The 26,083-nt window shown below is 39.0% G+C and overlaps 1 protein-coding gene across 4 annotated transcripts in view; it reads left to right on the top strand.

Annotated features, from left to right (window-relative positions):
- HTT (huntingtin) overlaps positions 1–26,083 on the top strand; it is a 4,811,037-nt gene that overhangs the window by 796,185 nt on the left and 3,988,769 nt on the right. For all 4 annotated transcript variants that reach the window (XM_044062924.1, XM_044062926.1, XM_044062925.1 and 1 more), the window contains one exon: positions 22,870–22,950. In XM_044062924.1, coding sequence (XP_043918859.1) covers positions 22,870–22,950 — 81 coding nt within the window. The remainder of the gene's footprint in view (positions 1–22,869; positions 22,951–26,083) is intronic.

Below are 26,083 nucleotides of genomic sequence, written 5' to 3' on the forward strand. Positions count from 1 at the left end.
GCTGGTTCTTTTATACCCCTGGCGCTCTGACGTCAGAGAAGAAGCGACGACAACCGACGCCGGACCTAGACTTTGGAATTCGGCCGACCGAGGACCCGCCTGATTGCAGGAGAACCCATCTGTTATGACTGCAGCTGTATTAGCACTCGAACATCTACATTTATGGTAGGTACAAAACTGTACTTTACCCTCCCACCATCCCCCTTTTTCTTTGCTGGGACTTATCTGTACCTATCTATTCTATACAACCTATGTGGTGTATTTGCTTGTAGATGAAGGGAGGTTATGTGCATGCTTTTTTTTTTTTTTTTTTATGATCATAATTTTTACAGCCTACCCTTTTGGGGGCACCTGACATCTGGGGCAAGAAAAACTGAAGAAAATGGCGTCTGCTCCATCTTTTATACCCCTGGCGCACTGACGTCAGGGAAGAGGCGACAGCAACCGACGCCGGACCAGGACTTTGGAATTCAGGCCGACTGCGGGTAGCCTGCCAGCAGGATAACCCGAGTGTAATGACTGCAACAGTGAATACACTCAAACATCTACATTTATGGTAGGTACACAACTGTACTTTTGCCTATCAGTACCATGCCGAACTGCATAGTGAGTCATTTAGACTGTGGTTGAGATAATACGCAAGTACCGCTTTTTCTTTGGTGATGTTATTACTGAAGGTGATTGAGAAGGAGTAAGCATTTTAAATTATTTTTTAGTTTAAATTGTGATTTTGGCACCATTTTGTATGTTAAATATTTCTGATATATTTTTCATAAGTTTATGCTTTACTTATTGTCTAAAACTAGTTTATGCTGTTTCTAATCCTCTAATCATGGGGGGGTGGGGTTGAAACTAGCTTCTTATTTTGTAAAAAAAAAAAAAGGGGGGGGGGACTTTTGAGCATGTATTCTGTGCTTTGAACTGTGTTACTGAAATTACTGTCTCTTTATTCAATGCAGTGTTCAGAATACTATCCTTGCAGAAATAGACCTCAGGTAGTTATTTAGAGAGAGAGTAGTGGGATTTCTTCTTTTTTACTGGCAGACCATGCAGACATTTAGTATTTCTTTTGCTAGTTTTTTGTCCCCTGACTTGATAGACTCCAATACAGTCCCCCCTTCACCCTTGTGTACCTGAAAAACATAAAAGTAAATAAAGAAATATGCCTTGGCCTATGGCTTGTGGCTCTGCTGTAGCCTTGGGCAGGCTGACAGGCCTCTTGCTTGCTTCTGCCTTCAGTTCTGCTAGTATGATGGGAAGTACCACAACTGTGTATGACAAGAGGGTCAGACACGTCCTCCAGGGCTGTACCATTGCTTGATTCAGGTATGGGAGAACCAAATTCTTTAGGTGCAAAAGAATCAGGGTTGCACATTCTGTTGCCAGTGTTGATAATCCCCCCCCTCCACACACACACACACACACACACATTATGTTGCCAATGTTGATAGTCACCCCCCCCCCCCCAAGGATTCTCCCATTGGTGTACTGCATGAAAAAGAAAAAAAAAAAGAAACAGAACTGTGTTTTTATTTGAACTGGTGATGGCTAGATCTAGTATTCGGGCCACTGATGGGTGCAAACCCCCAGTTATGAGTAATACTGATGCTTCCACCCCTGTTCAACCTCTCAAGGATCTTGATTTTGAAGGAGAACTGGAATCTGAGTTTTTTCGGAAATGTCAAATTCTGGTTGGTCAGTTTCCTCTGAGGACAAACCGGTTCAGAAACCCAAACAGATGTTTTCTCTTTCCCAGATGCTGAGCTAGATTTAGACATGTATTCCTTTGGAAGCAGTCATTGGCTTCCCCCAAGATCGGCAAGGGTATATGATCTTTTGGAAGGTGAGACCTTCCCTTTATTGACCTCTGAATTGGAGGATGGTTTTAAGAAAACTTGCAACTATTCCCTGCTGGGTGGGTCCTGAGTCCTTACCTAAAAAAATGTTCAAGAAAGTCAGACTGCTCGGTCATGCTTGGCTCCCTTGCAAAAGAAGAACACAAGTCCCCGGACACAGTAGAATTCACTTAACGGCTTTTAATACTGACAAAATAAACTGGACTTAAAGCACTTTTCGTCTGCCTTCATAACAGACTTCTTCAGAAGTGATTTTTATGCACACTAATAGCAGTTTAAATAATAATTAGTACCAAAAACGCAGGATAGTTGACTCATTAAAGAAACACACTCCAGATAAAACAATAAATCATACACAAACCTGAAATGCATAATATTTACTTAATCAAATATAAAACATATGTGTCTATAGTTTAATAAAATCTTACACATAAACACAAAAACAATCCCCAATGGGATAAACCCATAAATAAACTTGCTGTTTTTCTAAACAAGCTCCCAAGATTAAAAGTAACTGCAGAATCGTTGTATACATTTGGATCAGGCTCTTCAACTCATACAAAAGTAAATAAAATGAAATCAAATTAAACTTTCAAAAAGTTTAAATAACCCTAAAATAAACATTTTATCTCAGCAAGCTCTTCAATTTAAGAATGCTGCTGATAGAAGTAAATTCATTTAAGCCAGGAATATTACCTGCATCTAATTTAATCTGCCACTTAAGTTCTAGCTCCTCCAACTTGAGGGTAAAGGGTCCCCCTCTAATACTGTGCTCTACCTTGTCGATAGCTAGAAACTTAAACTTGTGATCACTGTTCAGGTGGATATGCTTGACCAATGCATTATCAGTCTTATTACGATTAATGGCATACAGGTGTTCGTACATCCTATCCCGGAGCCTATGCTCCGTCTTCCCTACATAAAAAGCAGGGCAACAGACACATCTAGCTAAGTAGACTATACCTTCAGAATTACAATTAAATCTATCCTTTAATCTGTACTTGTGACCTGCAACTGAGAACGAATTAACAGTGTCTACATACTTACAATAATTACAGTTCTCACATTTTGACATACTACCTAGTTTAAATGGACCCAATTGTTGTCTTTCAAATAAATCCTTAAGATTTTTCCCCCGTTTGAATACCATACTTGGAGACTAACCAAAGTTGTCAAATAGAATCTGGTTACATCTAAAAAGTTCCCAGTTCTTCAATATATTCACACATAGGGAACTATGACTACAGTATGTGGTTATAAAACTACAAGCCAGTGCTTGTCCCTTTTCTATTACTAAGGAATTATTTGTAGGTGACGCCAAGGTATCCGTACTTTGTGAGATCGACCCTCCATTACCCCTAAGGGCCAATAGTGGCTTAAAAATAAGCCTTTCCCTCTTAATGTTAACCTCTTCTATCAGCGAATCCAACAAAGACTCCAGATAACCTCGATGGAGGAATAGATTCTTTAAAAATTGACATTCATCAACAAAGTCATCATCCTTAGAGGTAATACGGGAAGCTCTAACAAGTTGCCCCTTGATAACTGCCCTCTTTTGATGGAAAGGATGACAACTAGAGAAGTGTAAAAGTGTGTTGGAATAAGTCTTGTTTCTGAATATTTTTGCTGTATAACATTTTAATATTCTATTCTTGGTCAACAAAATATCCAGATATGCTATGTACTCTGAACTAAATGTTGACGTAAACTGGAGAAAGTCAGTTGATGTATTCAAACTAACTAATAGGTCCTCATCTACTTTAATGTCACCTTTAAGTAAGACAAAGATGTCATCTAAATAACTAGTATAGTAAGCTATAGAATTAGTAACAGTAGTGTTTTTAAATACATACTCTGACTCCCAGTATGCCATAACCAGGTTAACCACACTCGCCCTGCAGAGGGAGCCCATTGCCAGACCCACTTTTTGTAAAAAGAACTGCTTGTTAAATATGAAAAAGTTGTTCGTAAGAACCAAGTCCAATAATTCTGACACTAAAGAAACATCTCTGCTTGAAGCATTGTGTTTTAACATCATAAATGCAACCCATTCCATGCCTGTTTGGTGTAGAATACAAGTATATAAGTCTTTGACATCTGTTGTCAAGAAATTATAAGTTTCAACAAATTTCATATCACTTATTTTAGCTAAAAAAGACCAGGAATCTTTACAAATTTGTTCTTCAAGAACAACATATTTCTGTAGTAGTGAGTCTATGACTTTGGCACAGGCATATGTTGGCGAACCTCGACCATCTACTAGGGGTTGCAAAAGGGGGATTGACCAGGTGTATTTTGGGTATACCAAATAAAGTCGGATAAACAGGAAAAAGAGTGGTCATATAATTCAACATAGCTTGGTCAATGCGGCCCTCAGTGACCAAATCATTTATACAACTCTTAACTAAGTTGTAAGCTGTGTTAACCTCAGATCTAGAACTTATTTGATAAGCCTCATTGTCCAGTAGGTGGTTCATTCTAACATTGTAATCACTACTGTCAAAAATCACCAAGCCACCCCCTTTATCTGGCTTACATACCCGAATGTCCTGTGAATGTATGTATTCAATGAAATCACGTTCGACTCTATTGGTATCTGAGCTTATGTTTGTAACCGTACTTCTTTTAACCATATGTCTAAAGTCAAGTTCACATAAAGCCTCAAATGTCTGCAAAACTGGATGTAGGGGAGGGTTGAATGTACTGGATGTACAAAACACCTGTGCTACTTCTGAATGTAAATTGTTACCAAATAAAATTTGAAAATTCAGTTTCCTAGTAAATGTTTTTAACTCAATAATCGTTTTTACTAAATCCACCCTGTGATGTGGTACATAAGTATACCCCTTGGCCAAAAACTCAACTAGTTCACTAGAAATAACACTAGAGGACAAATTAAAAACTTTAAAATCATTGTCTTTGTTAGATATAATCAAGGGTCCTGGTTCACGTATTCGAATATCATTTTCATCTGCCAGTGACATAGACATATTCTGAAAAACATCAACTTCAGGCCCCAAATCTTGGGTCAACGGGCTTAATGCAACACACGAAATAAAGAAATCGGAAGAAACCTCCGTTGAGGAACTATTTTCCTCATCCATGGTATCTTCCTTTACTGTCACACAAAGTTCTTGGTGGTCCTTGAATTGTTCCTGTTGGCATACTGATTCCTCTGTTGTTTTGGTCTGGCCCCTGAGGGATTGGCATGTTGAAAAACCTGTTGGCCTGTTGTGTTATTGTTGTTGTTATCATACTATCTATTATTATAGTTTAGAACACATGTGGGCCCTTCTGTAATCTCTCGCTCCTTCTAACCTCAGGTATAGCTGTAACCACATGTACTGAATCACTGTTACCAATCGACGGTTCCAATTCATCATCAAAAATAATGCAATCCGTAGGTAACCACTGCCTGTTATTTTGTATTGTTTGATGTAGACCAGAGGTGCCACCTCGGTTCATTACCAAACCGGGTTGCCATACCTGAGAAGTCGAAGGCAAGGGATAAGCTAGTCCCTGGCTATAAGCCTTGGAGTCCCGGTCAAGTTTTTTACTTTTATTAATTTCCAACTTGGTCATATGCTGCTCAATGCTTGAAAAAATTCTACTATATTCATATTTATATCTATTAAATTCCAAGTCATTGAGCACTTTCTTGTCAAGTTCAAGTACCACCTTGGAAATGTCATTAACCAGTACCAAATAATGCTTAATCATAAGATCCAAGAGTTCCAAACCCTTGCCTATCGAACATTTGAAAGAGAACAATTGGGTCCATTTAAACTAGGTAGTATGTCGAAATGTGAGAACTGTAATTATTGTAAATATGTAGACACTGTTAATTCGTTCTCAGTTGCAGGTCACAAGTACAGATTAAAGGATAGATTTAATTGTAATTCTAAAGGTATAGTCTACTTAGCTAGATGTGTCTGTTGCTCTGCTTTTTATGTAGGGAAGATGGAACGTCATAAAAAACTTGACCAGGACTCCAAGGCTTATAGCCAGGGACTAGCTTTATCCCTTTCCTTCAACTTCTCAGGTATGGCAACCCGGTTTGGTAGTGAACCGAGGTGGTACCTCTGGTCCACATCAAACAATACAAAATAACAGGCAGCGGTTACCTACGGATTGCATTATTTTTGATGATGAATTGGAACCGTCGATTGGTAACAGTGATTCAGTACCTGTGGTTACAGCTATACCTGAGGTTACAAGGAGCGAGAGATTACAGAAGGGCCCACGTGTGTTCTACAACTATAATAATAGACAGTATGATAATAACAACAATAACAATAACACAACAGGCCAACAGGTTTTTCAACATGCCAATCCCTCAGGGGCCAGACCAAAGCAACAGAGGAATCAGTATGCCAACAGGAACAATTCAAGGACCACCAAGAACTTTGTGTGACAGTAAAGGAAGATACCACGAATGAGGAAAATAGTTTCTCAACGGAGGTTTCTTCCGATTTCTTATTTCTTGTGTTGCATTAAGCACGTTGACCCAAGATTTGGGGTCTGAAGTTGATGTTTTTCATAATATGTCTATGTCACTGGCAGATGGAAATGATGTTCGAATACGCGAACCAGGACCCTTGATTATATCTAACAAAGACAATGATTTTAAAGTTTTTAATTTTTCCTCTAGTGTTATTTCTAGTTCAATTTTTGGCCAAGGGGTATACATATGTACCACATCACAGGGTGGATTTAGTAAAAACGATTATTGAGTTAAAAACATTTACTAGGAAACTGAATTTTCAAATTTTATTTGGTAACAATTTACATTCAAAAGTAGCACAGGTGTTTCGTACATCCAGTACATTCAATCCTCCCCTACATCCAGTTTTGAAGACATTTGAGGCTTTATGTTAACTTGACTTTAGACATACGGTTAAAAGAAGTACGGTTACAAACATAAGCTCAGATACCAATCGAGTCGAACGTGATTTCATTGAATACATACATTCACAGGACATTCGGGTATGTAAGCCAGATAAAGGGGGCGGCTTGGTGATTTTTGACAGTAGTGATTACAATGTTAGAATGAACCACCTATCGGACAATGAGGCTTATCAAATAAGTTCTAGATCCGAGGTTAACGCAGCTTACAACTTAGTTAAGAGTTGTATAAATGATTTGTTCATTGAGGGCCGCATTGACCAAGCTATGTTGAATTATATGACCACTCTTTTTCCTGTTTATCCGACTTTATTTGGTATACCCAAAATACACAAGGACCTGGTCATTCCCCTTTTGCAACCCCTAGTTGATGGTCGAGGTTCGCCAACATATGCCTGTGCCAAAGTCATAGACTCACTATTACAGAAATATGTTGTTCTTGAATAACAAATTTGTAAAGATTCCTGGTGTTTTTTAGCTAAAATAAGTGATTTGGGATATGTTGAAACGTATAATTTCTTGACAATAGATGTCAAGGACTTAGTGTATTCCACACCAAATAGGCATGGAGTGGGTTGCATTTATGATGTTAAAACACAATGCTTCAAGCAGGGATGTTTCTTTAGTGTCAGAATTATTGGACTTGGTTCTTACGAACAACTTTTTCATATTTAACAAGCAGTTCTTTTTACAAAAAGTGGGTCTGGCAATGGGCTCCCCCTGCGGGGCGAGTGTGGCTAACCTGGTTATGGCATACTGGGAGTCCGAGTATGTATTTAAAAATGCTACTGTTTCTAATTCTATAGCTTACTATACTAGATATTTAGATGACATCTTTGTCTTACTTAAAGGTGACATTAAAGTAGGTGAGGACCTATTAGTTAGTTTGAATACATCAACTGACTTTCTCCAGTTTACGTCAACATTTAGTTGAGTCCATAGCATATCTGGATATTTTGTTGACCAAGAATAGAATATTAAAATGTTATACAGCAAAAATATTCAGAAAAAAGACATTCCAACACACTTTTACACTTCTCTAGTTGTCATCCTTTCCATTAAAAGAGGGCAGTTATCAAGGGGCAACTTGTTAGAGCTTCCCGTATTACCTCTAAGGATGATGACTTTGTTGATGAATGTCAATTTTTAAAGAATCTATTCCTCCATCAAGGTTATCCGGAGTCTTTGTTGGATTCACTGATAGAAGAGGTTAACATTAAGAGGGAAAGGCTTATTTTTAAGCCAGTATTGGCCCTTAGGGGTAATGGAGGTTTGATCTCCCAAAGTACAGATACCTTGGCATTGCCTACAAATAATTCCTTAGTAATACAAAAGGGGCAAGCACTGGCTTGTAGTTTTATAACCACATACAGTAGTCATATATGTGTGAATATATTGAAGAAGAATTGGGAAGTTTTTAGATGTAACCAGATTCTATTTGACAACTTTGGTAAGTCTCCAAGTATAGTATTCAAACGGGGGAAAAATCTTAAGGATTTATTTGAAAGACAACAATTGGGTCCATTTAAACTAGGTAGTATGTCGAAATGTGAGAACTGTAATTATTGTAAATATGTAGACACTGTTAATTCGTTCTCAGTTACAGGTCACAAGTACAGATTAAAGGATAGATTTAATTGTAATTCTAAAGGTATAGTCTACTTAGCTAGATGTGTCTGTTGCCCTGCTTTTTATGTAGGGAAGACGGAGCTTAGGCTCTGGGATAGGATGTACGAACACCTGTATGCCATTAATCGTAATAAGCCTGTTAATGCATTGGCCAAGCATATCTACCTGAACGGTGATCACAAGTTTAAGTTTCTAGCTATCAACAAGGTAGAGCACAGTATTAGAGGGGGACCCTTTACCCTCAAGTTGGAGGAGTTAGAACTTAAGTGGCAGATTAAATTAGATGCAGGTAATATTCCTGGCTTAAATGAATTTACTTCTATCAGCAGCATTCTTAAATTGAAGAGCTTGCTGAGATAAAATGTTTATTTTAGAGTTATTTAAACTTTTTGAAAATTTAATTTGATTTCATTTTATTTACTTTTGTATGAATCGAAGAGCCTGATCCAAATGTATACAACGCTTCTGCAGTTAGTTTTAATCTTGGGAGCTTGTTTAGAAAAACAGCAAGTTTATTTATGGGTTTATCCCATTGGGGATTGTTTTTGTGTTTATGTGTAAGATTTTATTAAACTATAGACACATATGTTTTATATTTGATTAAGTAAATATTATGCATTTTAGGTTTGTGTATGATTTATTGTTTTATCTGGAGTGTGTTTCTTTAATGAGTCAACTATCCCGCATTTTTGATACTAATTATTATTTAAACTGCTATTAGTGCATGTAAAAATCACTTTTGAAGAAGTCTGCTATGAGGGCAAACGAAAAGCGCTTTAAGTCCAGTTTATTTTGTCAGTATTAAAAGCCGTGAGTGAATTCTACTGTGTCCGAGGACTTGTGTTAGTCTTTTGCTTGTTTTTTTGTGCCTCTGTTGATTTCTAGGGTATGCTTGGCTCCCTTGTTTGTGGAATGTGTTTATATGCCCCTGGCAACCTTTTCCAGTAAAAAGACCATGTCTTCATCAAACCCAGTCCCTCAGGATAAATTAGGCAAGTGGCTGGAATGTCAGGGAAAGATGCTGGCACGGTCTAATGTGATAACTTTTTTAAAGTGTTTAATTGCCAGTGTTTTATGTGCAAGTTTGTGTTGAGTTGTATATATAGTTTAGATGACTCCACGGCATTGTTACCTGTTGAGCAGAAAGACTAAGTGAAAGAAATTGTTTCCAGTGTTTCTCAAGTGTCTAAACATGCTTTAAAGAGTAAAGGCAACAAATCACTGGTTACACACGGCAGAAATAAAACTTGTTTAATAGAAAAGTTAACGCTTTCAACGGATATGTTCCGCTTCATCAGAGTTACTTATACAAAACTAAATGTGCCTATAAATACAAGTTCAAAAATAGGAGAACCAATCAAGAACCCTGATAAATTAATGACATCACATTAATACAATTAATTAAAAACCTAATAAATAAACATAGGGAAAAAACCTGTATGTATACATAATCTAGATGCATCAGAAAATACATATAAAATGCATAAAATAAAATAAAAATAAAAACATCTCTCTGAGATGAATGTGTGCACAGGCCATATAATTTCTGCATGCATATGTGCCTTGTCTGTCTGATGGAACATACTTCTGTGAATAAGATTTATAGCACAACTGATCTTTAATGGATGTATTAGTTTGAAAAATAAAGTTGGGCCTTCTTCCTATCAACCCCTTCAATTCATCACTGTCTGCAGAATAGCCCAATAGAATAACAGGCTGGTTTATTAACTGTATCCTGAAGCTGATATTAAAGCTTTATTCCGCTTATTAGATAATTCCTTAAGATAGCTGGGTATAAGATAAAAAAAAAAGTGGGGATGGATTTTACCTCTTTTGAAAGGCTGAATAAAATATTATAAATATATATGAAAAATTAGTATAGATTAAAATCTGTTGATAAACTGGACAAGTGGATTATGAGATGCTTTTTGATGACTGAAAAGTTTAGAATTGGATTTGAAGACTGCAAACAGTTCATTGTTTTGTGCTTCCCTGGTTAGGTATTTCAGGCTTTTCCAACTGAAATGCTGTGGAGTTTTTAACTTCATTTAAAAAAATGATGTTAAATTATGTTCAGGAAGGTGGTGAGTCTGAGGTTTCCTGGAATAAGTTAAATAAAAAATATTTAAATCTGTGAATTGTTCCATATGATAGAGAATGATTTATTGAATGTGCTTGATTCATGTATATAGTATGATGCAATGCAGATTAACTTACTTTGTCTTTTGTCATTGAATACTTTGATGTGAATTGAAACGCAGTAGTAAAATTAATGATACAGATTGATGAAAAGTTTAATAAGTATGCTTTTGTGTTTTTTCATTTCCAAAAGTTGATTTGCTATGTGTGCTAAACAAATCATAGCTTTCTTGTAGAATTTGTTTAATAGACATAAGACTGTCATTCGGCAAGTTATGCAGCACTTGTTTAAGAAAGTGGATTTTGAATACCAGATCAAAAGGTTTATGACACTGAAGAGAGGAAAATGGCAATCTGGTATTGAGTGAAGTTGAATGAGGATGTGTGGCTTAGCAGGATACAAATGGAACATGAGCATAAATTGTAACAGTTTTTATAAATGGGATGTGAAGGATTGATTAATACAGTCCAGTTATAGTTTTGAAAGATTTGTTGAAAAATGCTTCATCACAGATGTTATGCCTTCTGAGGATGGTCTGTTTATGGTGCAGTTATCAAGTAGTCGTATAAGGCAGTTAAAGGTCTTGAAGAAAGAGTAGTGAGTAAGATAAGGCAAGGTGTGAAGATGTATCTTGAAGGGACGATCGGTATGATTAGATAGGAGGTAGTAGCTTTGGCACCCAGGTAAGATATGCCACAGTGCTTTACATGGCACAAAGGTTGAGACAGATTTTTGCAACTGCAGATTCCCACATTTGGAGGTGTGATGGGGATACTTTGGAAACATGTTTTTGGTCATTTTTGAGTGTAGATGTCTTTATGGATAAGCTGTATGGCACAATGGCGCATTGAGTAGCATTGTCACACCGCATGGAGAGGTTTTTGATTTGGTTCTTGGCTGAGATGGTTTCTGAATGAAGTCTGCATTTTTTCTGTGTGTTAGTGTGTATTTTCTCTAGGTACTGTTTTTTTTTTCCATATTTCAAAGACTTGCTATAGTGGATAGGTTAGTGTAAATTGTAGGGGATAGGTGGATTCCATGGGTGTATATGCGGGTGTCACAAAAGAGAGGTGTGACAAACTACTTTCCTTTCCTCCTTGCCTAGTTCATTATCTAGTTGGTAGCAGCTGTTTGAGGTTGCTGTAAGAGTTGGATGTGAGTCAACAATGGATGGATGAAGTATGAGCTAGCAAAGCTGGCAGCACGGCTGTTTACAAAAGGATATAAAAATTACAAAAAAAAAAAAAAAAAAAAAAAAAACTTAATTGGGCAGAATAATGATAGCCAGTGTTAAAGGTATAGTCCGGAAAAGGCTACTGTGTTTTTATGTATGTTGGTAGTGAAGAAAACAACCCAGAGGTTTAAATATAGGTTGGTCCTAACAGTGAGAAATGCAATTTTATTAATGCCCCCCCAGCTGCATGTTGCCTGTCAACCCATCCCAGCCAGTCATCTAGCTACTTTGCCATTTACAGGGGAGAGGGTCAACCAATAAGGGCCGCCATTTAGGCAACTCTTAAGGATGATTCTTGGGTTGTTGTTCTTAGCCTTACATTTCCCCAAAGGACACCTGGTCTTCAGATCCCAAGCGGTATGTGCAGTGGGCTGTATGTGTTGGTCATCATTCAGTTCTAGAAGGAATAGTGCCAGCAAGCAGCCCTGATGTTCATCGTGTTTCACTGTTGCAGTCATTAAACTTGGGTTATCCTGCTGGCAGGCTACCCGCAGTTGGCCTGAATTTCAAAGTCCTGGTCCAGCGTCAGTTGCTGTCGCCTCTTCCCTGACAGCGCGCCAGGGGTATAAAAGATGCAGCCGATGCCATTTTCTAAAATCTTTCTTGTCGCGTGGTGCCCGAAGCAAAAGAAGTTTGCAAGTGCCGGTCGGCCGAATCCTGAGATTTTCAAAACCGAATTTCAGATCCGAAGTCTTCATTAAAGCTAAGTACCCTGTTGGGGAAACTTTTTTCTTGCTCCAGACCGATGTCAGAAAAAGTTAACAGTTGTATTTCTTGTGGGAAGCAAATACCTCATAAGGATTTTCATTCTTACTGTATTCCTTGCCTAGGCCCTGACCACGACGTTGCTAGCTGTCGGTTTTGTGCTAGATTTAACCAAAGCAGTATTAAGTGTCGGTTCGATTTTACCTTTCATTACTTTGGCCGAAGATTTAATTATATAATGCTGTCGGAACAGCCGATGACTGGAGTTTATAAAAAGCGCAAGGAAAATGAAAAGGACAAGCATCCGAGGTCCAAAACCAACGAGGCCTCCGCTAGGCCAGTCGCTGGTTCGCCGGTTCTCAGTGAGGTGCTTTCGCAGCCCCTGACACCTGCTGCCACAGGCCACTTCCAACTCCCACGTGGAGCCGGCTAGGCCTCTGGATACTCAAGGTATTGGACATTCGGAAACTATTCCCTCAGATGGGTCCAGAGTCTCTGAGCAGGCATCGGCTTCTGAGGGTATTTTCAGACCTACACAGTTGTATGTTAAGCCAACCTCAGCTTCAAAGGCAAAGACTAAAGCAGTTCTAAAGACAAAGAAACAAGTACAGCATTCTCCTGCCCAGACTTCCATGCCTAAAAAACAGATGCTTAAAATGGCCGAAGACTTAATTACTTTGATCAGGGGTTCCCATCCCCCTCCAGATAAAGAGGCCTAGGCAAGAGACAGAATATGAATCTTCAGATCAGGTTTCCATTTCCTCTGATTCCTCTTCTGAACAGTGATACTCCCTTCCTCCCTATGAGGATTCTGATGCTGAAGAGTCTATTCCTTCAGCCTCTCCTCCTGAGGATTATTTTTTTGGGGAAACCCTTCACACCATGAGGGAGCACTTTCAGTGGGAGAGCCAAGAATACTCAGAATCAAAGAAAAGGCTCAGAGACTTTCTTTTACTACCTCAGCACAGACCTCTTGCTATTCCACCTGTTCTAGGCATAGTAGATGATGTATTTTCAGAGTCCAGCCTGTCTCCTGACTCTTTACCCCCTGCACCGGTTAAGCCAGACGGGTACTACAGGGTTCTAGAGTCCCACAAATTTCTATATAAAAACCCTGCTGCTGACCCAGAAACTATATCTCAGGGTCCCAAAGGGATCAAGGCTTCCACTGCAATAAACCCTGTCCCCTCTGATAGGGATTCTAGGACATTGGACAGATGGGGGAAAAAGTTTACACTTCTGCTACCTTGGCTGTAAGGGCTTTAAATTGTCAGTTTCATATGCTTAAATATCATCAATATTTAATGTCACTGCTAAAACAGAAAATGTTGACAAATTCTGAATGTGCAGATAACAAGGAAATGCAGGATTTATTGCATGTAGCCAAACAAGGGGGAAAACATACTTTGCAATGTGGTTTTGATTCACTGTGGAGGCCTCTTGCAGGGCCGCTGTTACGGGTACTGTCATTAGAAGGCATGCTTGGTTAAAGGAACAAAATCTGCCTGATCATGTTAAAGCAAAATTATTGGATGCTCCTTTACAGCATGATACTTTATTTGGTGTTAAGGCAGAAGAGGTGTTGAAGAAAATGGAAGATAAAGCGAAATCTATGCAGACAGTTAAGGATTTCTTACAGGTACAACCACCCAGATTTAGCAGGAACTGGCCTTCAAAGAATTGGTCCTTTCCAGTGTCAGACAGGCCACAAAGAGGCAGATATACAGATGCCCTAGAGGCAGATCCCAGCCCCAAGGCTCATACAGGCCTAACCAATGGGGTGCTTCTACCTCCAAAAGCGGAGAAGACAAATCACAGCCATATAGAAAACAGTCCCAATGACTTTCCTCTGTCAATACCAAGCATTTATCTTTTGGCAGCCCCCTTAGGGGGAAAACTAGCACTTTTTTCACAAAATTAGCATATAATCACCCAGGACAAATGGGTCTTGAATATAGTGTCCCAGGGCTACAGGTTCCACTTTCACACCCTGCCAAAGGCAAAAGGTATGCCAGACCTGCCACAAAATCAATGGGTAGAGGCACAAAAACAGGTTCATCCCTCATGGACATGAGGGCCATTCAGCGAGTACCACAGCAAGAGCAGGGAAAAGGATTTTACTCAAGACTATTCCTGGTACCCAGAAAGGACAAAGCCTGGAGACCAATACTGGACCTGTCTATTCTAAGCACTTTTCTGGAAGTTCCAAAGTTCAAAATGTTGACCCTGCAGCAGCTTCTGCCCATGCTGGGCAAGAAGGCTTGGCTTGTAACTTTGGACCTAAAAGAGGCATACCTGCATGTCCCAATCAGACAAAATTGCAGATGATACCTCAGATTCATAGCTGGATCAATGCACTACCAATTCTCTGCACTGCCCTTTGGCTTATCTACTGCGCTCAGAGTCTTTACAAAATGCCTGGCACCAGTAATTGCTTTCTGCAGACAAAGAAGAATTCAAATATACCCTTACTTGGATGACTGCCTTATTCAAGCAGAGAACAAAGACATTCTACTGAAGCATCTGGCGTTTGTAAAAAGATTACTAATTTGCCTAGGGTACACGGTAAACGAAAAGAAATCAAAACTAGTACCCTCTCAAGAGATAATATTCCTGGGTGCAAGCTTAAATACAACTGCCCAGATGGCGTATCTCACGCCAGACAAACAAAGGCAACTGACTTCTTACTTCAGAATGTTGGCAACAAAGATGCAGTTATCTGCAAGAAAAATTCTGCAGGCTCTGGGCTTCATGGCTTCCTGCATTCTACTAATTCCATATGCAAGACTGCATATGAGGAAACTACAATGGTATCTAAAAAGTGTTTGGACTCAACATTGCCACAGCCTAGAAACATTAATTACCCTCATTCCCTGCCTGCAACAGGAGTTTCGATGGTGGGCACAAGCCTGTCACCACAACAAGGGACAGCCATTCACGCTACCCACGGCCAGGCAAACACTAACAACAGATGCATCAGATTATGCCTGGGGGGGCCCACATGGCAGGAAAATGTATTCAGGGAGCATGGCCAGCAAGCCAAATGCATCTTCACATCAATCAAAAAGAGATGCTAGCTGTTCAGAATGCCCTGACAGCCTTCAAGGATCTACTTCATCCAGGACAACTGCTGGTAAAGATATACAATACTACAGTCATGTGGTACATAAACAAGAGGGAGGCACACATTCCTACCCCCCCTGCAGACAAGCCATGACTTTGTGGAACACATCATTGACTTATCAAGTACACCTGCAAGCACAATTCCTGCCAGGAAAAACAAATACTCTGGCAGACGAACTAAGCAGAAATCTCAAGGATCCTCACGAGTGGAAACTAGATCCAGAAATCTTCAGCATGATAACAAGGAAATGGGGATGCCCAGACATAGATCTATTTGCCTCCCTGCACAACTGCCAACTACAGAGATTCTGCACAAGGACTTATCACAAGCAAGCATGGAAAGTGGATGCCCTATCATTCAGCTGAAAAGCCCTTACAGTATATGCCTTTCCTCCACTGCCTCTCCTCCCCAAGGTACTCCTAAAGGTCAGACAAGAGAAGCCAAAAATGATATTGATTGCCCCAGACTGGCCACGCCAGCACTGGTACCCAATCCTAAAGGGCTTGTCTCAAGGCCCAGCCTGGACATTACCCCAAATTCCTCATTTGCTGACCCAACAAAACAGTCAGATCCTGCACAGCCAACTCAGAACCCTAAGTCTGGCTGCATGGCTGATAATGTAACCATTCAGAACGCACCTCTCTGTAAAGCAGTTATGGATGTTATTTTGGAGGCCAGGAGGCCCAGCACCAGAAAATCTTATACAGAAAAATGGAAGAGATTCTGTGCTTGGAACCAGGCACAAGGAATGGATGCGCTTGTACCAAATATTTCTCAGATTTTACAATACCTAACTGAGATGCTGGACAAAGGCCTATCCTTCTCATCAATTAAGATCCATGCCTCTGCCATTTCAGCTCATTACAATACGGATCCACCTATTTTTTCACATCCACTGCTAAGGCAGTACCTCAGAGGAGCCAGAAACATACGACCTCCAAGGAGAGCTCCAACACCTGCATGAGACCTCAATTTTGTCTTGGGAAAAACTCACACTGCCTCCTTTTGAGCCAGCCAATACAGCTGAGATAAAATACTTATCATGGAAAACAGCTCTTCTCTTAGCAATAACCTCAGCAAGAAGAGTCTCAGAGTTACAGGCACTAATGGCTGTGGAACCTTTTATTATTTTCCATCCGGACAGAGTTTCTCTAAGGACAAACCCAACATTTATGCCTAAGGTAGTGTCCAGTGTGGCTCTTAACCAAACCATTCATTTGCGTACCTTTTATCCAAACCCACAGAATAAGGGGGCGAGACTTCTGCATTCTTTGGATATACACAGACAGCTACGGTTCTACTTGGACAAAACTAAGGCCTTCAGAAAGACTGAGCAACTCTTAGTGGCATATGCTGCAGGATCGCAAGGAAAAGCTATTTCAAAGCAGACTATCTCAAAATGGATAGGCCACTGCATTCATTTCTGCTATTCACAACATGGCAAATCAGTGCCTAAGGGCATTAGGCCACATTCAACCAGAGCAGCAGCCACTTCAGCAGTCTTCGTCAGAAGAGTACCAACCAAGGACATTATGGAGGCTGCAACTAGGACTTCAGTGCACACTTTTACAAAGCACTACCACTTACCTCTTTACTCTAAATCCAGAGCAGGCTTCGCCACTGCAGTTCTGCAGGGCCTCATAGCCACTCCTAATTCTATCCAGGCCCAGCCACCCAACCTCAGCTTTGGGATTCAACCCAAGTGTAATGACTGCAACAGTGAAATACGATGAACATAGTACAGTTGTGTACCTACCATAAATGTAGATGTTCGAGTGTATTCAGTGTTGCAGTCCAGGTTACCCTCCCTCCCATCCCCCTTTCATTGCTGGGACGTATCTGTACTTCTCTATTTCTATACAACCTATATGGTGTATTTGCTTGTAGATGAAGGTAATGTTTATGTTAGTGCATGCTTTTTTATGAGCAGAATTTTTAGCCTACCCTTTTGGGGGCACCTGACATCTGGGGCAAGAAAAACTGAAGAAAATGGCGTCGGCTGCATCTTTTATACCCCTGGCTCGCTGACGTCAGGGAAGAGGAGACAGTAACCGACGCCGGATCAGGACTTTGGAATTCATGCCGACTGCGGATAGTCTGCCAGCAGGATAACCCAAGTGTAATGACTGCAACAGTGAATACACTCGAGCATTTACATTTATGGTAGGTACACAACTGTACTTTCCTTCCCTTAAAGCAGGGGGATGTGGTTTCCATGGTCTCCACTGGTGAAATCTTTCTTTCACATGTGCTCCCTGTGTGCCCACTACCCTCCTCACTGTCTGGGAGAGGCAAGCAGACCAGATCTCTTCACCTTTCTCCCCTCCATCCCTGTCTGGCTGCACCAATGCTAGGGCCACTATTTGAACCCCAATCACCAGGGTCACACTAAGGGCTACATCCCTGTGCAGCACAGAGCCAATCTATGAAAAATTTAATTTTAATAATTAATGAATTGGACACTAGAGAAAGCCTGAATTAAAAAATGTAGATAATGTGTCAAGGTTACTTTGGAAGTATGTAGGGAAGCCATTAGTAGACTTGCCTAAGATGTTACATGAGATTGATTATGACTGGTGTAGAAACCCAGATGATGTTTATTTACTTGCAGTTCTTTTTTTTATTTGACATGGTTTGTACTGTGGATAGATTTAATGTGGCAGTGGTGAAACTAGTCAGTGTAGAATATATATATATATATATATATATATATATATATATATATATATATATATATATATATATATATATATATAGTTAGTGTGAGTATATGTTTGGTAACTGAGAGGTGTCAGAGGTGTGGACATGAAAGAATGTTGTCCAACAATTATGAGTTCAGACACAAAAAAGATTTAAAATTTTTTTATTGTTCCACTTGTTAGGATGATTTTTTTAAACAACCTTATTCTTAATATAATTTGAAGATGAACTTATATAGATTAATAATACATGCTTTATACATACAGTTTCCATCATAGCTTAATTCGTTTACGCTTGTGCAGTAGAACATATTCATATTTATTGTTTTTAATTTTTGTTTTTCGTCTACTCAGACCTAATCATTTTCAGGCCGACCTCCAGTACTCCACATCCATGCCGTTTCTACCAGCTGTCCTCTTAATCAACCCCCACCCTCCCCCCTGGGGCTGTCTGCAGTTTTGTTGGTGCCGGTTGTGGATTTAAAGGGTGTCCTGGGAGCTTGGTCATCTGTGCTTCCATCTGGTGTTTTGTGTGTGTGTTATATACCTCTTCCACTTTCTCTGCTCCGTTGCTCAGTGGCCATGTCTAAGGTCAACTCCCCCGTGGTGAGCAAGCCTCCCTTTAGGAAGCGTAACTAACATGCACCCTCTCCTCAGCTTGGGCAAGCTCGTTCCTCCCTGCTGCTCTGTCAGTCACTTGAGCTGTTAATCTGTCCCAGGTTGGCTGGGTTGTAGTTGGGGCTTTATCCTTGTACACCACCAGAGCAGCTTACATATTTATTTTGTTGATGGGAAAAAAAATTTCAGAGGAGGCCCTTGGAGAAAAGCTCCACAAGAAACTGACAGAGAGTAACATATATGAATATATACATAATGATAAATCATTTGAATGTACAGTAATGAGAAAAAACGGAGTATACAGTAATAAGAAAACAAAATACTGACAAGATAAATGTAAATAGTTTTTATGTAAACATATTATATTAATGATACAGACAACCCAGTGATATGGATAAGTCAATCAAAGGTTGATAAGAAAGCATGTTTAGACAAAGTTTTCTTTCATAACAATGTAAAATTGAGAAGCATATGGAACAGTGTATGTGGCCTAATAGACGCAATAGTACAGGATAAGATAGAAGAATACTGGTCAGGTAGTCATTTTGTAGCAAGATGGGTTGGAGTGGGTAAGGGTAATTTAGGGAATTAGGTAGGTGTAGTGAGCAAAGCTCTGAGACCTTTAGCCATTGAGATGTATGCAGAAGAGTCAGCTGCAGTACTGTTTGGTTAAATTGGTCAAAGTATGAATTGGATAATATTTTTTGATGTTTAATGCGATTGTGAACAGTTTTTTAGCTGTGTGATTATTAGTGAAGCATTTCTAACCAGTTAATATGTTTTAGTACCATGCAGTGATGGGCTCTGTAAGGCACATCTGCTGTGAATTTATTTTATTTTGTTGTAGCATAGTTTTCAATTCCTGCTGCTTTTCAAATCCTACTGTCTTACTTATTTTAGTTGTCTAGTTGAGCATTATTTTACAAATATTGCTCCCAAATGCACCTTTTATGCAAGAAGATGGGTAGAGGCAAGAGTGGTTTTGGTGGAAGTTTTTAATGCATGTTGAGCATTACTAATTTTTTTGTGAGTATTTTTTGTTATTTTGAACATGCAGTTATTTATACTTCAAGAAGTTTTGTTTATGGGAGACTAAATAAATTTCATTTTTGTTTAGTGGGAAAAAAATTTTAATTTTGTCAGGCATGTGTAATTTGGAGAAAATAGTAACTTTTTTAGGGATGTGTAGTAGTTAGGCATAATAAAGCTTCTTGTGTAATATGGAGGAGTTGATGCAAGTTATTAGATGCACTTGTGTGGAGTCATCAGCATATTGTATAAGAGAGGCTGGACTTGTGGAGGTATACAGGTCATTGATAAAGGTATTAAAGAGGAGGGGCCCAAGAACAGAGCCATGGGGTACATAGGTGGAGATGTGCAAGTAGGGTGAGTGAGTACACTACCATTTTACAGATTGGAGCCTGTCAGTTAAGCAGCTGTTGAGCCACTGTAATGAAGAATGGGATAGTCCAAGTTGAGAAATTTTTTACACAAGTTTAGAGTGAGAAACTGTATTGAAAGCTTTAAATTGGTCAAGGAATAGAGGAGCAAAAACAAATGTAGACGACAATACACTTTACCATTTCAGGCTTTTTGGAGATTAATTTCAGAAACGCAACAAATTTATGGAGCTGAAATGTTCAGTTTTCAAAGAAATTACTAGAGAGAAGAAGAAAGGTTTCCTGATGATGGTATTTACAGTGTTTCTCGAAAGAAAGACAACTGTGACAATATATTGCATTTAGTATTGAAAGTACAGTAAAGGAGTTGAGACAGGAGTGTATTCAAGCACATACAGAATACAAGATCACTTGCCATATGTTCTGAACTGTTTTAGAAGCTTGAGGTGCAAAGTTTTTAAATGAATATAATATGTCAATACTACATACTGCCCTTTTCATTCTTTTTATTTTGCAGGGCCTTGGCCATGCTATTTAATATTTTGAGAGATTTCTTCAAATTTTGGGAGAGAGCTTTAGAATATTTCTTACCACTTCTTCATTAACCCATCAAGCCACCATCCCCAAATACCCATTTTCTGGTTAAGTGAGCTCAGCATCCCATTTTGTACAAGTTTGAGAATGAGGGAATTAAATCCAAGAGTACCTAATGGTGATCATTAACAGCCTATTGCGCTGAACTGCCAGACAGTTTTCTTAGGCAGAAGGCATGTATTTTTTTTCTTTGTATCTGTTTGGTTTCCTCTTTTAGTTTTCACTCAGTCTGCTTTTTAAGCACAGTGATTAAAGCAATGTGCTGCTAAGAAGCTGCATTCTTTAGGACCTGGATTTGACTCATTTAGCTTCCAAGTGTACTGTGTAAACATGGACAAAATTTAGTCGTACAAAGTTCCATTTCCGTCCTAAAAAAGGCACATGTGCCTAATGTGCTTTGTTTTGAAAAGCAAGTTTATTGGGGTACCGCTTAGATTTGTAGGATAGACTAGGGTTGGTACTTACAAAAATGGTCATTAGTCTTTGCCTAAATTTTAAGCTGTTCTAATGAATATCTTCAGGTAATTTATTTGAAACTGTGCCTGTGTTCACCCCACTAAGGGGAAGATCCCTTGATCCGCAGGTCTTTAGTGAAAAGCAAAACTGTCATGATACAGTGACCTTTCTGATGCATGCATTTCTTTAACATAATTCAGTTGTCTGGTTTCAGGTATTTTGTCCAGTAGAAAGGGTAGGGCTTGACTGTTTAATTAGTTTAATTTCAGTTAATTACTATAAATTTAATTAATTGCATTTTAATTACAGTTCTGAACATTGAAGGGCAATGAGTAGAACTTAGTCTCAATTCATAGCACGTTTTGAGCTATTACATTCTAAGACTGCTTTGCATTTAGTCACTGTATAGCAGTAGTTGACTGTTAGGGTATTTGTGAATTGCATTGAGTGTGTCCTTGTTCCATATTGTTATAGCTTTTGTATTCAGTTGTATTCACTGGTTTAGTACTTACTTTTGGGATTAAATTTCATTATGACAAGTTTTGACTCTTTCTCTGTAATATACTAGTGGTATCCCACCACCACCATTTTTCATTGCAATTAGCACAGAGGGCTAAAGCTCTGAGCTGTTAATGAGCCGCTTCCTGTGCCCATGGTAAAGGATCTGAGTCCTTCATCCTATACTGTGCTCCCAGGTTATTACTAAAAAGGGACAAATTGTTCCATGGGCTTACCAAGTCTGCAAGCAGATAAAATAAAAAGTAAATAAATATGCCGAAATTCATTTTGATGCCCAGGGCACTGGTAATTAACATTTTCCCAAACAGTAAATGATGGTTTGATATAGCATGGAAATAAGCAAATAGTTGTGTGCAAATATGAACATCTTAAACAGGGGGTAAAATGGTCAGACATTGGAGGTCGTGAGATCTTTTGTCAAGAAGCTGCCGAGAACATTGAATTTGTTGTAGTTCCTTATTAGTTGGGTACATCACGGTACTCAAAATGGTAATAGTTTTAGTACTGCTAAAGCTTTTCATTGTTGTTATTTTTGTCACCATGTCTGTTTATTTAAATGCTTTTTAAAAGTGTGTGTTCTAATTCTTTTCTGGATATTTTATCGTACGCAGTGTTACTGTTACCCCACAAACCTTTGCTCCATGTTGATGCATTAACATTACACAGTTGCTTGCCAGATGTTACTTTTATGTGCATCTTTATGTGGCTGCTTGCCAGAATGCGCTGAAATCTTTGCTGTGTTGTTTAGTGGGCAGAGACACTGAAAGTAAGTCATCCACAACTGGTAAATATTTATTTCTAAAATGTTTTCAGTAAAATATTTTTTACTTGTACAGCTTTAAGTTCTTACAGTGTAGCCGAAACATTTTGAATAACCTGTTTAAAAATATTGTGTGCCTTTTTATGTCTTAATAGCCAGAAAATAACTATATTTGTTGACTGTGTAAATGCATTTGTACTCATTATGGATGTTACATTTCATTAATCAAGGTAAAATACTTTCTGGAGAAGAAGAAGGGTTGGAGGATGACTCTGAAACAAGATCAGAAGTCAGCACTACTACGTTTACAGGTACATGAGCTTGTGTGGGAGTAGTTAAAAAGTCTTGCCTTTTTAAGAAAGCGATACCAGTAAGTTTATGGATGAGTGTATTTGAATTTTGGGGGTAGGGGAGCTATCTTCCACCGATCACTGTAACAGTATAATATTGCATTTGGGTTCCTCTCTACCTGCTTCATCTGCTGTTATGAAGACCCACACTGGTCCCTCAGCCTGCATTCCACATAATCTTGCTTAATGTAGAAGACAGTTTATATAGCTGACTCTTCCTGATACTTTCATGGTTTCACATCCAGCTTCAGCACTAGAGTAATTTTACATTTAATATTTCTTGTTATTTTATTTTTAATGTATTTTTTTACATTTTAAAACCTTCATCTAAAATAAAGAACATTATTATAAACAAGAAAAGAAGGCATAACATTTTAGCTGAATTATGCCTTTTGCTGTTGTCTTTTTTCAATGTGCTCTAATATTTTTTCTTTTAGGACTGAAGGAGTTTGAGTTTTAACTATTCAGAATGTAGATTATTTTGAGGTAAAGATCAGATGATATATATTTTTTCTGAAAGGAATAACAGAAAAAAATTATATTTCAGTGCTAGTAGTAATATTCAAGACAACTCCCAAAGTCGTGGATTTCAAGTTGTTTATCGAAACAGACTTCTCATCACTGACCTCAGTGCTGCCAAATAAAATGATCTTAGCAGCAGCTTCATTTCTGTCTCTGATAAGTATCCACTCGGGTCATCGTGACTTGGGAGTTTCAAAGCTAAAAGCACCTAGCTCTTCAGAATAGTGTCTTCAAGCTAGACCCACCATAGCTGCATATTTTTACAGCTTTCTTCACTACAAGACCTTTCAACCTCGTCTGCCAGCATTATTCATTGCAAGAGATTAATCCTGATTGTATCTTGTCTTGTCGGTATTGACTGACCATCTAAATTTTAAATGTGTTTTGAAACGGAAAAAAAATTGAGAATATGTTACACCTTTAGATGCAATGTATGGAATAGAAATTTCATTATTGATTTTTATTGTCTTTTTCATGTACTTTTGGTAATTTTCTGTGCGTTTCTCAACCAGTAGTCACCTTCCTGTGATGCCATTTCATTTACAAGTTAACTGATATTTTTATTTGTGACTTTCAGTCTGATGAACTGTCTTGAGAGTTATGATGAAAGGGCTTACTCAGTTAAACTGCTATATTCATTTGTTTTTGTGGTGCATTGTGTTCAGTTGGCTCCACGCTGCAGAGGGAAGGAGGCCTTACTCCAGTCCATACGGCCAGCATTCATTTAGTGGCCCCAACAATAGAGGCACCCGGCAGGGAAGAAGAGGGGTGAGGAAGTATGGCCTGCATATCTCTTCTGGATGGTAAGGGGGGCTAGAAGATGCTGTGGGAGCATATGAAGATTGTGGAAATCACTGCCATGCTTTAAAGGAGGGTAGGTCGGTTCGCTAAGTTTATCTCTAGCAGAAGTGAAGGATAACCAGCACAAACAGCCCATGGCACATTCTCCTTTGACTCCACAAGACAAGGTGTCTTGTAGAGCTAATAGAAAAATCCTACAAGCACCACTAATGGCTGTCTAAATGACTGCCCTTCTTGGGCAACCCTCGCCCAACTTATGGGGATTAAATGGGTCGATTGGTAGAGGTTGTATTTATGACAGACAGTGGCGAGGGGTAGCAAAATATATATGTATAATACACACACACACACACACACACACACACACACACATACACACCTATGAGCAGCAGCTTTTATTTGTTGAAGCTTCACCAGTTTATTAAATGCTTGAGAGAAGGCCTCTAACCAAGAGCCATAGGCCTAATGGGAATAACAAACAACAAAACATAAATAACTAAAAAGTAAATAAAATACACTGCCATAAAACCAAGCTGAATCTAGCTATTGATAAAGGAATGCAGGATTTTGTACTTAACTTTGAAAATTGTATTCTTTCAACCTGTTTATAAACAATTACAATGCAGTCTTTTAGATACTAAATAATAACAAAGAAACACTCATTTGGAATGCACTGTACTTTCTAATAGCTTAAGCCTGTTCACCAGACAGGTTTTACACTGTTTGAAAACTTTGAAAATAAGTAAAACTGAGCATAATGTTCACAATATAGTTTATACTTTGTACTTCTCCAAAGTACAGGCTAAAACTAAAGAACTGTGGCTGACAAAGTTTGCTGATGACTGCAAACTGGGAGCAGTCATTGAAACCCCTAGTGATAACATCCTGCAAGAAAGTCTTACGCAGACTAATGACTGGTGCCAAAGTCATGGTCTTAAACTTGATGCAAAAAAATGCATTATCATCCCCTTCGGCAAGGGTGATGTTTCTGCAAACTACCACATCAATAGCAATACCCTAAGGACACAACCAGTGGTGAGAGATCTGGGCACAGGTTGACAGCAACCTTAACTTCAATCAGCATGTCTCCACAGTGGTAAGAAGGGAATTTTATATTGCTCATCTCATAAGTAAGGGCACTGCCTCCAGAAAAAAAGAGGTTACAAACCCCCCTGTACTCTTCCCTCATCAGGCCATTAATATAGTACAACGCTTCTTTTGATATGTTCCTTTCCAAACACCTGCAGCAATTGGAGAGACCACAAAGGTTCCTTACAAAGAAAATTCAGGGTCTTCAAGATCTGTCTTATGCGGACAGACTGAAGTCATTGTCACTTTACTCTGTGTCATACAAATTGCTCAGAGGTGACCGTGCCTTGCATATAGAGCAATCTCTGACCCAGCTTTAATGGAAGTGCTGCACATTCGCACGACAAATAGCACACGGGTCACTCGCTCAAAGGACCTTAACCTTTTATGCGATAACAACAGAGCTTGCTGGAGAGACAAATTTGTCTCACAGAGGTTGCCCCACTTTTGAAACAAGCTTCCTGTTCATATTAAACAATGCCCCTCATTGGCCCTATTTAACCATAACTTGGACAATTGGATGGGTAAGTGGAAATTCACCCCAGGGGTTCCACCGGGTCCCTATCAGATGATCGAAACACTCTTTCCACAAATACGAAATGATGACATGTATTGCACGAACTACGTAAACGCCGAACGTCCAAAACAGCGAAATCCGAAGTGTCAAAGTGTTTTGGTTGGC

This window comes from Protopterus annectens, chromosome 2.part1 (genome assembly GCF_019279795.1).
Source record: "Protopterus annectens isolate FY-2018-M chromosome 2.part1, PAN1.0, whole genome shotgun sequence".
In the NCBI taxonomy this organism is placed as follows: Eukaryota; Metazoa; Chordata; order Ceratodontiformes; family Protopteridae; genus Protopterus; species Protopterus annectens.